Source organism: Silene latifolia, chromosome 2 (genome assembly GCF_048544455.1).
Source record: "Silene latifolia isolate original U9 population chromosome 2, ASM4854445v1, whole genome shotgun sequence".
Lineage (NCBI taxonomy): Eukaryota > Viridiplantae > Streptophyta > Magnoliopsida > Caryophyllales > Caryophyllaceae > Silene > Silene latifolia.
Window position 1 is genome coordinate 186,011,344 of NC_133527.1, and position 14,113 is coordinate 186,025,456.

Here is a 14,113-nt window from a genome sequence, read left to right on the forward strand (position 1 = left end):
GGTCAGTCTAATCAATATAAGGTGGTAAATTTTTTAATTAGATTGGAACTAAGGTGGTTATTAGTAAAAAATGATATATAAGGGGATTATTTGTAAAATTTTGTACATAAAAGGGGTTATTTACAAAAAAAAAAAAAAAAAAGCACTAAATGCAATTTAAGAGAGACTAGTTGTAAAGAGGAATGCAATAAACTAATGCATAGCTTGCTCAATGCCTCTGTCTTTAGTACATTACTCTGAAACTTGAACACATAATTTACTCACTTTTCCTCTGATCTTCCATACATTTATTTCTAACCTAAGGTTTGTACTTCCTTTTCTTCTTCTACTTTTTTTTTTTTTTTTTTTTGGTTAATGGGTGTAAGCACAAGTTGTTAGTTAATCTGTTTGTATAAAGTGTGATGAAGTTTGTGTATGATGAATAGGTAAGGAAGATGGTAAATCCAAATGTGGCCGAGTCGTCCCTCGGTCGTGTCTCCAAGGAACATCATTCAAGCTTCTTTCAGCCTTTTGTTGAACATAAGAACTCCACCAATCTTGTATGTTGCTCTTCCCATTATATTCATGGTCAAATTAAGTGATTTTTTTTTCTGTTGTAGAATTTTTGTGAATGCTAGATGATTTTCTGAATGTTTAGCAGGAGATTATATGTTGCCATGCTGGATCTAGTTAAATGATACTTCCCCGTCCCAATCATTTATTTACGTTTTTTTATTCTTTGTAAAGGTATTTTATTCAAAGGTAAACAAATGATTGGAACAGAGGAAGTAATGAAAAACTAGTTTTAAAATAATCCACTGTAAATAAATGCATTTTGATTTGAGTCGGGTCAAAATCTCCTTGAGTCCTTGCATTTGTATTGTTAGTAGCAGAATATAAGCAACACAGTATCAGACTTGTTCTTACATTTAGTTCAATTTTTAAGGTAAACTTGCTAATGCAATAGAACAGTAGAAATTGAGGCGAAGCTCGGTTTTTCAACAGAACTAAAAAGGATATAGCCCGTTTTCTTACAAAGTACTCCCTTCGTCTGAACTATTTGTTTACCTTCGATTAAAATGTTTCCACTATCAGAACAATACTGAATGTTTTTTAATCAAACTGGCTTTTCTTGCAAATGATAATAAACTGTTGTTTGAATATTTGTTGTAGCGGATACCTCCAGAATTCATCAAGAACTTCAACGAAAAGATTCCACACAAGATATCCTTGAAAAACATGTTCGGGTTGGTTTGGCGTGCAAATCTGAGTTATATCGGCGACTACTTGCATATAACCTCAGGCTGGGAAGATTTCGTTGCAGAACACTCGCTGAACACCGGAGACTTTCTGGTGTTCCACTACGTACCAGATTCCACCTTTCTTGTTATGACTTTCGACTCTGATGGCTGCAACAAGGGAGCGCCTTTAGTCAAGAAAAAGCGCAAAAAAACTGATGTCAAGAATTTGCGATTTCAGAGGATTATCAAGACCCGGCGCTTGAAGAACTTTGTGGTAAGCATACTAAAATGTTCAGGAGATAGTGGGGCAAGTCGGCTGTTTTATTTTATTTGAGTATATATACTAACATGATGTCGGGAACTTTCAGACAATGTCCAAGCCCGTGATAGAGCAATGTGTTGTCAACCTACCTCAGAAGGTAGAGCTGAGTTTCGAGGAAGGCGTATCAATGATAACATGGTTGCGCAAATTACCTGACAGAACAATTCTGGGATATGATGGGATAGGTCGATTCTGGGAGATGAACGATGTACAAGACGGAGACAAGCTTCAGTTTCAGATAATCTGCGGAGAAGGGAAGACCGTCAATAAGATTATCGTGAGGAGAATTCCGTAATCAAAGGAGTTGGGCAAGGTTATTATTGAATACTATGGGTGTTAACTGAGAGTAGTAATAGAACTAGTAGTATGCTTTCTCAAAGCAGATCGTGTAGTGATCTGAACTTTTAGTTTTACTCCGTAACTGTTTTCTTGAATTCGTTTAAAGAGTAAAAGTGTTCAGACTTCAGACATTCAGTGGTTGTATTGCATTGGTCATCTGAGAGTTTCTGTCTGATTTATTTCTGCATTTCATCACAGTATGCTGAATTCTGGTAATACATGAACTTGAGAACAGGAAATTATCAGGACTGACCGACTGGCGACTGGCGACTGATACAATAACAGGAATCTGTCGTCACCGATAAGAACCAACAATGCTGTAACGTTCAGCTTGGAAATTAGAATTACATGAGTTGAATGTTTGAATTTCTTGGGATCTATCTCCTTGCCATGCTTACGATTTCATCGTTTTATATGAAAGTCGTAAACGTTGACAATCACGGAGCTTACAGATGAAACTTCTGGTTTTCTCCGTCTTTCCGAAATACAAGATTTGTTTTTGATCATCAACTTAGCTGATTTGTGATCTCTGTGAATTGGAGAGGACTTGTGGAATTCAGCATTTATTTTTATGATCGTTTTAGTTTGAATCCTAGGTGATTTCCTCCACAGATTCTAGTGTTTTACGGCCTATCAATCTCGGGATTAAACAGTCGTATCAATTGGTATCAGAGCGAGTCCATCCTCGGGAAAGCAATACTACAACGGGTGCACATAAGGTGTTTGATGAAATTCCCAAACCAAATACTTTTTCAAATAAACCACAAAAAGTAGTAACTGAACAACCTGTTTGGTGAAATGCCACAACCAGGCGCAACTTTGAGCCCGGGTCGGATAAAATTAAGGACAAATGGGACGAGTCTTTGGAGTACAAGCGACGGGTGTTTGCCAGATTGGGTGCATTAGATAACTCACACTTTCGGGATTTGATCATTATATGTGCAACCAGAGTACGTTTCTCCACACTACTCTCGGCTTTGTTCTTTGTCAACCGCCAGCTCTCTAATCAGATAACTCATGATTCTGACGAGTTTGATGATTGAAATCTGTACTGTAAACGTCGTCTATGTTCTGAGGTGAGTTTCAAGTCTGTTATCATGCATGCTATATACATTTCACTCAACCAACCTTGTTGAAAATGTCGTGTTGCCTCTACTGTCGAGCGATATGGATTGGTTTAAGAGCTCAAGCATATCAAGGATCTTAGGTGTAAATGTATGAAATACGGAGCATATACATAATTCTTTTTTTAAAGATTAAATAAAAATACTCCATCCAATTGTAAAAATACTCCGCCACAAAACTATAAATATGTACTCGCTTTGTCTCAATTATTTGCTTAACAATTTACGACGGAGTATTTGTAACGGATATTAAAATTAAAGGTAAACAAATAATCGGGATTCCAGATATATAGAAGTATACACCTACTATTCAAGAGAGAAGTAATATTGAAAGCAGTCAGTACAGTTATTTTCCTAGAAACAGCAAAGTTTGTCCTCTGTTTCTTCTTTGTCTTAACTTCAGAAATCAGAACCTTTAAAATCATATCAAATTTGCAGAGAAGATCAACTCAATCAGACAGACCAAATACAGCTTTTCTGCAATTTCTTTTCCTACTTACTCCATCCCCTTTCACTAAAATGGTAACAATTTCAATCCTAAAAAAATACAAAACAAAAATAAAACTTTAAATATTATAAACTACACCAAATCTTGTTCAAGACGGAAATATCCGTCTTAAACTTAAACGAGTCTAGTATACTAAATCAGACAAAAGTAAAACACCTCAGGAGTAGCTAAATATTTGTCTCATCCACATAGGGACATTATTTGACCCGTCTTAATTTTAAGACGGATTATTGTGTTTTAAGAGAGACAAAAAAGTAATGCAATAAACTCATGGATAACGTACTCAGTGCCTCTGTCTTTAGTACATTACTCTGAAACTTGAACACATAAATTTACTCTCTTTTCCTCTCATATTCCATACATTTATTTCTAAGCTAAAGTTTGTATTTCTCAGAAATTCCTCATACATTTATTCCATACATCTAAGTTGTTAGTTAATCTGTTTGTATAAATCTCACTTGTTTGTGTTTGATGAATAGGTAAGGAAGATGGTGAATCCGAATGCGGCCGAGTCGTCCCACCGTCGTGTCTCCAAGGAACATCATCCAAGTTTCTTTCAGCTTTTTGTTGAAGATAAAAACTCCATCAATCTGGTATGTTGCTCTTCTCTTCATGGTCAAATTAATTGATTTTGTTTTTTGTTTTATGATTTTATATGTTCCTATGTTGGATTTACTTAATTTTATAAGAACTAGTTTCAAAATAATAAACTGTACATAAGTTCAGGATCTTTCTTAAGCTCAATCTTGCTAAATGCAGCTAGTTTCGACTAAAATTCGAGTAATGCGTTTGGACTCAATTCGGTTCAAATCTCAACAGAACCAAAAAAGATGTAGGCCGTTGTCTAAGAAAGAATTCCCTACGTCTCAATCATTTGTTTACCTTTGATTAAAATGTTTATCGCAAAGAATAAGAAAGGTAAACAAATGAATGGAATTGAGGGAGTGTATTTTAGAGTTTTCGCCTTGCAGTAGGTTTGACACTTTGACAGTAGTACAGTAGCACTGCATCATCAGAACATTACTGAATTTGTTAATCAAACTGGATATTTGTTATAGCGGATACCTCCACCATTCGTCAAGAACTTCCGAAACATTCCATCTGAGCTATCCTTGAAAGACATGAATGGGTTGGTTTGGCCTGCAAAACTGAGTTACATCGAGAATCACTTGCACATATCGTCTGGCTGGAAAGAGTTCGTTAAGGAACATTCGCTGAAAAGCGGAGATTTTGTGGTGTTCCACTACGTACCAGCAGATACCACTTTTTTTGTGATGGCCTTCGACTCTGATGGCTGCAACAAGGTCGCGCCTCTAGTCAAGAAAAGACGCAGAACAATTGCTCCCCCAACTTTGCTATTTGACAGGACTATCCAGAACCCACACAAGAATTTTTTGGTAAGCATACTTGTTTAAAAGAGAGTCCGTCCTTTGAAAAATAACCACTGTTATACTAACATGATGTCGGGAACCTTCAGACATTCCCCAGTTGGGTGATAAAGAAATGTGGTGTCGAGCTACCTCAGAAGGTGGAGCTTTGTTTCGAGGAAGGGGTATCAACGATTACATGGTTGCGCGGAGCAAAAGACAGGACAGTTATGGGATATACTGGGGTAGATCGATTCTTGGAGATGAACAATGTTCAAAAGGGGGATAAGCTTCAGTTTCAGATTATTCTCGGAAAAGGAAAGACCATCAAAAACATCATCGCTAGGAGGCTTCCGCAATAAGAGCTGTTAACTGATAATGCTTATGTGCCTTTTCAAGGCGGATGGTGTAGTGAGTTGTGAACAAAACTCTTGCTTTCTGAAATTTAAGAATTAACTTTAAACCTCCCTTTATTTTTTTTTATCGCCCTTTTGTTTTTACTGATAACACGTAGAAGTGAATGGTGATTCAGTGGTTGTATTGCATTGATCAGTTTCTGCTTGATTGAATTCTACATTTCAGCTCAGTATGCTGAATTCTGGTAATACAGGAACTTTAAGGACAGGAAATTATTACGACTGATACGATAGTGGGAATCTGTCGTCACTGTTAACAAGTTAATCCTCTTCAGGAACCGACAATGCTGCTGCGTTCAGCTAGCATTAGTTTACAAGTACAAAGTGTCGAATGTATGAATTTCACAGAATCTATCTCCTTGTCATGTTTTATATTTCCGTCAATTTCACAGGATCGATCTCCGAGCCCACACCACGGGCTGAGGGTGAGCGGGCTGGGGATTAGAGGGCCCGGTGGAGGCGGGGGCGGGGGCGGGTCAGTACGGGACGGGCCAACTGGCTGCATTGTTGTCCAGCTCTACATTCAGCAAGATTACTTTTTCTGAGTAGATTTTAACTGGAGTAAAACCTGAGTATATATATGTATTTTGTCTTAAAAATCGGGTGCTGATATATCCGCGGGCCATTTCAACTGAGCCACGGGATTCTTTGTGCACTTGCCTACAATATCCTGGCCTTTTTAATAAAATTTCAACGGCATGTCTGCAGTTTTGTCTTCCTAGTAACCTTGTTTTGTTCAGTTGATCCATCCAACCGAAAGAGTAAGGGTGTGTTTGGATTGAGAGATTTAGAGGGAAAGTGAGGGGAGGGAATTGAAAGGATGGGAAATCCATTGTTTGGTTAGCAAAATAAAGGTAGAGGGATTTGGAGGGGAGGGAAAATGGATCCCTCCATTTCCCTCCTACAAGGCAAATTATTTCCCACCAACATAGACAAGATTTGGAGGGAAAATCATCTCCTCCATTCTCCCTCCTCTCCCCTTCCCTTCCTTTCTCTTCCCTCCTCCTCCCTCCCCTTCTTTTCCCTCCTTTTTTTCTATCCAAACAAGGCCTAAGGGTTCTCGAGGTCCATTCATTCTCAACGGTTGGGATTAAAACTAGATTGGATCAGATGGGTAGAATTATTAGGAAATAAAAAAAATATGAATGAGATTGAAATATATAATATAGTAATATTTTGTGAGAGGAAATGGAGAGGAACCATTTCGGTCTTAGCACTATTTAATTTATTTCAATAAAATCTCAATAACTAGAAAAGAAAGATATATTCCGTATTAATTTTGAGTAAAATGATTCTTGATTCGTACCTTCATTTGTTTACGTATTTATTTTTAAGGTATCTCGCTAATTTTTAGGAACCAATGATCGAAACGAAGAGTGTAATTAATTATCACTAGACTAGATTAACACTTCAAATAGAATCGTTTATGAAATCATGAACAATAATTCCATTTAATTGCGATATGATACAGTTTTAATACACGAATACGATTGGTAAGGTGAAAAGCGTTATAAATAGACCTAACAACGACGTGGCCCGAATAACCGACCCGATAAGATCGACTTGAGACTCGAAAGTGACCCGAAAAATAGGACCCGATAGACCCGAATTTACCTGACTGAAAAGGACACGAGTTGTTGTGACCCGAAATGACTTATTTAAAGCAAAATCCTGACCCCAAATGACCGAAACTACCCGAATTTACCTGACTGAAAGGACACGCATTTTGCTTTTGTCCTATTTATCTCACATGAGTATATTTGACCCGTCCTAAACTTAAAACGGATAGTATCATCTTAAACAAAAATTTGTTGATAAGAAAATATGAAAATTAAAAAAAATCCTTGATATGACGTCAAGTAAAATTAAAGAAGAAAAGATGAAAATAGTCTCATCATGCTGGCAATCTGCCAGCTGGCATGGCAAGTTGACAGCTTGCACAGTTGCTAACAAATTCACGGCTTAGGCGATCTGAGTATCTGACAGCACTAAAGGATATTGTAGGCAGGTGCACAAAGAATCTCGTAGCTCAGTTGAAATGGGTCGCGGATATATCAGCACCCAAAAAAATATAGTCTCTCCTCTTCTTAACATCTCCCAGAATTCTACTTAGGTATTTATGATTTTAAACAATGAGATCGATGGTATTTTGATTTAGATTTTGGGGATTTAATCACACCACCAAACGTCCAAACGTATGAGAAAACGCAAAATGGGTAAAATTAAACGATTTTTTCAAATTAAGTAGTACTTGTACTAAAAAGCGGTTGACAATCTTTAAGTAATTAGTCGGTATGTATTTATGTGGCTCTATTTATTACTCTTTTCATTGTTTTTTAAGAATCGTGCTAGGTTGAATTGTAATATCTATAAACTAGTTTTAAACCCGTGCAAATTGCACGGGTTGCTTATTAATTTTGTTATTAACAGAATGTAATAAATTATGATCATATTTAAGATTTTTAAATTGTATTATTATAAATGAATATTATGTTTGATTAGTCATCTGCTAATATAATATTACCTACTACGAAGATTATCAGCATGTGGTTTGGATCATGTACTCATGTACACAAATACTACTCCGTATCATATAAGACGGTTTTACAATAAGATTATGTGAGATCGACTTATATAATTGGGTAGTTATTTTAAATTATTATTAGTCTTAAACCCGTGCAAATTGCACGGGAATGTTGTTTGAAAAAGTGATGTTTGTAAAATTCATGTTTGTTGTTTCAAGTCATATTTAAAGTTTTAGTTTTTGCATTTAATAGAATGTGAATATCCAACAAAGTACTCTGCAACTTACAAAAATACCAATACATATATAAACATGTAGCATATATTATTAATTAGGGTTAATTGACCGATTTATTGATATATAGTCTTAAATCCGTGCAAAATTGCACGGGTATGTTATTTGAAATATTGTTATAATTAAATATTGCAGAAAGGAATATGATCTTTATTTTTTTTTTCAAAATGGGATGAGGTAAAAAAATGGTAAAAAAAACTCTATCTATCCCAGTTATTTGTATACCTATTTTATATTTGAGTGTCTTATTCAGAATGTTTTAAAAGGATAATTTTGTTATTCATATAACATATTATTTACTTAAATAAGTACGATTAGTAACACAATAGTAATTTAATAAATAAACTTATCAAGTTATTAGGTGATCACTTTCCCATACCCATTTACATGTTTTCGCGATATTTTATTATTGATCCATGATTTTAAGTAACTTCTTAATTATGTACGTTTTTTTTCAGTAATTGTACATTATTTGTACCCTACTTATTTGCAATAACTGTACCCGTTTAATCATTAACGGTGATTCATTCTTGTTTTATCACATGTGGTAACATTTGTACTTATTTTCAATAAACGTTGTTTTTTAATTATTTGGGTGCCCAATTTTACTTATGTATTTAAAGAAGGGGTACATTTTATTATAAATTTAGTTGTATAATACACATCTATAATAGGTGGGTAACATTATAACTCAAATCCTACCCACATTTAGCTGTATAATAACATGATATGTACCATAACAATTCTATCTTAACTTATACTTCCTCCAAATTTATATGTTCTTCCCATTTCTTTAAAATACTACTCACATATAATGGAGAAATGAGAAGAATATATAAATTTGGAGGGAGTATGGATTTATTTCGAGTTGTTATAATTTTTGAGTTATATTTTAACTTTTTTTCATGTCAAAATTAAAATCTAATTGAGTTTATATTATCTATCAGTTTTATTATAATTTTTTAAGTTAAATATTTACATAAAAGAGCTCAAATTTTTTCAAATAAAGCTCATAATTATACATCTAAGCTCAAGTAAGTTATTATAGAGCTCAGTTTGTATAGAGTCACTCATTGTATAGTTTACTTACCAGAAAAAAGACTATTAGATAAACTTAAGAACATGTCCATTAATTAGGCGAAGACCAAAAATAATTCACTTACCCTAAGAATATGAGACAAAGCCCAATATGGAGCCCAATACTCCGGATTTTTAATCTTGTCATCCATCTTTACCCATTCTCACTATTTTACCCTAGAACATTCTCAAATCACCATCCCTGTCTACTTGTCCCTATTTTTTTTATCCCCCATCTTCGTCATCCTTCTCTTTCAAATCTCATTAACACCTCCATTTCCCACTTCCTTACTATCTGCAAATTCATTATACACATTTACCGTCATTTTATACTCTCATCTTAAAAGCGACTTTACACATTTCCGACCTGCCTCATCCGCGACAAACGTTAATTTTATGTTCAAATCGGATCTTCCAATGTGCCGAAGTGTTTGTTTTTAACGAAAAATATGTACGTTTAGTCTTAATATCTTGAAGTTTGTAGATTAACAAATACATGAGGATAAAATTCTCCCCTAATTTATTCTCAAAAATAGTGCGGATTATAGTCTAAACTTTTACACTAATTGTTTCTTTTTAAAAAAAAAAAAAATATTTCATGGTATTTTTACTATTTCATTGAGATGTGTTTAACTTTCAAATAAGACTTTTAATGGTCTTTGTTTGTGTTTCTGGAATCAAATTTAATATTCGTTTCATTTAGTCTTTCACAAATCTTTAATTTTCCTCTTTCTTTTTTTTACTGTACTTTATATTTGTTTGATTCACCTTCAATTTTTTTTTTTTTTTTTTTTGAGTTTTTAATTAATCATCTTGCTTTCTCAAAAAAATATACTCCGTTAAGTTAATCCCCTTTCTTTTTACTAAATGTCTAGTTAGGTTAAAAACATTGTGTTACTTTTGTTTTCCAGAAATTGTCTTTGAACACAACGATATTTTGTAATGGAAAATCGTACGAACTGAGCTTTTATATTTAATATTGTAGTTTTGTATATGTACGGAGTAATGTATTTATCATATTATTGAAGCTAATCTATTTTAGATTGTAACTTTTGTAATTGAAACATTGAACAATTAATTAGAGGAAGCAAGCATCAAATTGTAGCTAATTAATTACCTTGTAGAACGTGGGTCCTGAAATTAAGGAAAGAAAAAATTGCTTTGACTTATTGACTTTCAACCACAGGCTGACACATCAGCTCTGTGGTTGTTTGTTTAATAGATAGGATAATATAAAAAGGCAATCCAAAACCACCACACTACACAAATCCACTTATGAGACAATTCTAGCAAGCCACCTCATCACTATTGTTTAAAAAAGAAAAAAGAAAAAATTAATTAATTTGCAAACATTAAATGCGTACTAAGGCTCTGTTTGGCAAAACTACCTGAAAAGGTAGCTGAAAAGTGAAAAGCTAACTGAAACCTGAAAAGGTAACTGATAAGGTAGCTGAAAATTAGGAGCTGATAAGGTAACTGATTATATAAGAATGTGTTTGGCAAATTAGCTGAAAATGTAGCTGATTTTGGTAAAATGACGTAAAAGGATATGAAAATTATTCAATACTCCGTATTATAGAATAAAGGGGTACAAAATGGAAAATAAGTCATTTCAGGTACCTGATTTCTCAAATGCTACATGAGGTAGCATTTCATTTCAGGTACCTTAATTGACCAAATAAGCTACTTGCCAAACACTTGCAAAAAAAATCAGATAGCTGAAATTTTGGTCAAATAAGCTACTTTGGTCAAATAAGCTACCTAAAGTGTCATGCCAAACGGAACCTAAGTTTTTAAATAGCATAATAATTACTAACTTTTTAATTTTTTAATAATTAAACAAAAATTAACAAATCAAACCCAACAATGTAATTGTGGCGATCAACCAACTACCAAACATATTATTACCCATTTTTCTCTCTAAAAACCCTAGCCTCCAACAATTAGATTCGGGGCTTCCATCGATCATCAATCGATGGTAAGCCCCAAAAAAGTTTTATTTACCAATTATTAGTATAAAAATATATGAATCCATTAATAAAAGTCTCCCTTTTGGTGAGATCCGTTTGTCTGTCTCCAATTTCGGAGTTTTTTATGTCCTTTATATCATTCTAGGGTTATGTTTTATTGGAAATATAGATAAGAGCGATTTGTTGATGATTTGTCATACGACTCTACAATTGATACGCGTTATTCGCTGACGATCTATGGTGCCGATAAAAGGTAAATTTTCTCCATCAATGACTCAAACGAAGTATCCCCTTAAAAGCTACATGAAGAGAGCGATACAAGGACGAGCCGAATTGTCATATCATGTTTTGAGATCCCTAGTTTTACGAGAGGAATTTGTCCTTTGCCTTCTATTAGATTTGTTGTTTTCGATTATACATATCTCTTGTAAGTGCCGTTTGACGATTTATTAATGAATTAATCTTTTCCTTCAAAAAAAAATTAACAAATCAAAATACATACTAAATTAAAATTACGGCGTTTATTTTTAGAATATGTTGAACGACAAATAAAAATCAAATCACTCTAATTTTCCATCGTTCATAAATGCAACTCTTTCTTTTTATTATAAACTTCCTCAATTTCATTTATAAAATATTATTAAAAGGTTGGCCTAAAAATGTGACGTAGACAATGCCACGTGGGATGAGAAAAAGTCACGTACACAATAACAATGTGACTTGGCAAACTAATATTACATGGATTATCAATTTATTATTATATTGCATTAATTTAATTCACTTATTTCCTTTAAAAATTCATCCCTATTCCATTAGCTTTAAACTTAATTAACTCGAAAAAAAAGAAAAACTACAATAAAAAAATATGCATTAACTATAAGTTAATGATTTCAAGATATTTCATATGGAGTAGTATTATAGGTATTCGAAATAAAAAAACTGAATATAAGAAAGGGTTTTTTGATAATTGCTACCACAGGTAAACCACTTTTTGAGAACTGCTACCAAGGTAAAAAAAGTTTGAAAACTGCTGCCATAATCCTTGGTTAGGTTAAAAATCAGTACCAATTAACCCCAAAGCTCAATTAAAATGAATCTCAGCCATTCATTTTAAATCTTTAGATTAAGTCATTATTTCTATTCCTATTTTACCCTTCCCCCATCTTTATAATATTACTCTCATCCTAATTTCTTACGCTCTTCTACTCCATTAATCTCTCTTCAAATCTCTTCATTCATTCCCTCTATTTGAATATATTCATTCTTTCTCTTTGAATCTATCATGTCAGGTAACATTGCCTTCAATTCATTCATTGTCTCTCCTTCTAATCCATTAATTTATGTTAAATCTCTCATTTATTTTCAAATTAGGGTTGTGAAATATGGGTTTTGGTTATTTGAATCGTGCAACAATGTCTTTGGGTTCCTATTTTGGGTCCAATTACAGTGGGAGTTAGTGTGGATGTGGCGTTTCAGTAGCTTTATTGAAGTCATGGACACAAGAGAATCCTAGGAGAAGATTTATTAATTGCAAGTTTTCAAAACCAAATTCAACTCTTGGTTGTGGATATTTTAGATAATATGATGAAGAACAAATAGAGTGGCAAAGAAATACAATTAATTATTTGATGTTGGAGAAGAAGGTAAAGTTCTAGATTGTGAGTTGATGATGATTAAGGGCGAGAATGCACACTTTGAACAAAATCAGAAGCTTGAGGAAGTCACTGCCATGCTTAGGAAATCAATGAACTTTCTTAATTTTGTACTACTAAATTAAAGGTAAATTAAGAATAAAGAGTAAATAAGGATGGATAGCAAACCTTACAATGAGTTAAAAATGCCACAAAGGGCTTTTCCAGGAAAATCAAGGTAAGTGATGAAGGTGAATTTTGTAAGATTAAATTCTTCAAATGAGTTGGTTAATTTGATTGAGTTTGAGGGATGAAGATGGAAAAAATTGAGTGATGAAGGTGAATTTGATAGAGTGAGTATGAGTGTTAAGTTGTAATGTAGATTAAATGTGTTTTATGACTGGGTAAGAGAGGGGGAAGGTTAAAGAAGGGGCATTTTAGTCTTTTCAAGTGAAAAAATGTGCTTCGGGGTTAATTGGTACTGATTTTTTACCGAACCAAAGATTATGGTAGCAGTTTTCAAACTTTTTTTACCTTGATAGCAGTTCTCAAAAAGTGGTTTACCTGTGGTAGCAGTTATCAAAAAACCCTATAAGAAATTAAGAACGAAGAAGAATAAATGAAGTTGAAAACAAAAAAAATATTGTATTGTCACTAATTCACTACTTTTTTTTTGAAAGGCACTAATTCACTATTGTTGTTATTATAACTTTGTTGTATATAGAATTTACAGAACTAATTAATCGATAAATGAGTATTAAAGATCATATAAAATATTTTCTTAGGAAAATATAAAATATATGGAAAAGAAAATATTTATTTAATTTATGTAATTTACAAACAAATTCTGTAAATACTTAAGTGAAATTAAACACTAATAATAGAATTTTAAAAGGGTATTAATACCGTGTATTTAGTTCATGAAATTATTTCACGTAAAGGATAAGGTTTTGGAAAATATAAAATATATGGAAAAGAAAATATTTATTTAATTTAAGTAATTTACAAACAAATTCAGTAAATACTTAGGTAAATTAAACACTACTAATAGAATTTTAAAAGGGTAGTAATACCATGTATTTAGTTCATGAAATTATTTCACGTAAAGGATAAGATTTTGTAAAAACAAAAAAAAAAATTGCATTGTTTAGCAATATATTTAATCAGTAAAACTAAAATAATTATATTTATAATTTTGTGTTCATGGTGAATTTAAATGAGACCTTCTCCATTCCACTTTTATTGTTTAATTATCCTTTACAATTTACTCCAAATTAATTATTTTTTTGAAATTTAGTATGATAAATGACTTAACTATTAG

General features: G+C 33.0%; 2 protein-coding genes across 2 annotated transcripts; both read left to right on the plus strand.

Moving 5' to 3' along the window:
* The first annotated feature begins 215 nt into the window (after nt 1-215).
* On the plus strand, nt 216-2,043 carry LOC141631677 (uncharacterized). The gene is made up of 4 exons (XM_074444319.1): nt 216-303; nt 426-539; nt 1,153-1,494; nt 1,589-2,043. Exons 2-4 carry the CDS (start codon nt 435-437, stop codon nt 1,835-1,837), a joined length of 696 nt encoding a protein of 231 aa, XP_074300420.1. The 5' UTR covers nt 216-303; nt 426-434; the 3' UTR covers nt 1,838-2,043.
* A 1,368-nt stretch (nt 2,044-3,411) lies between these two features.
* On the plus strand, nt 3,412-5,454 carry LOC141631686 (B3 domain-containing protein At1g49475-like). Its single transcript, XM_074444326.1, has 4 exons — nt 3,412-3,527; nt 3,993-4,106; nt 4,572-4,910; nt 4,991-5,454. The coding sequence occupies exons 1-4, from the start codon at nt 3,525-3,527 to the stop codon at nt 5,240-5,242; spliced, it is 708 nt and encodes a 235-aa protein (XP_074300427.1). The 5' UTR covers nt 3,412-3,524; the 3' UTR covers nt 5,243-5,454.
* The last annotated feature ends 8,659 nt before the right edge of the window (nt 5,455-14,113 follow it).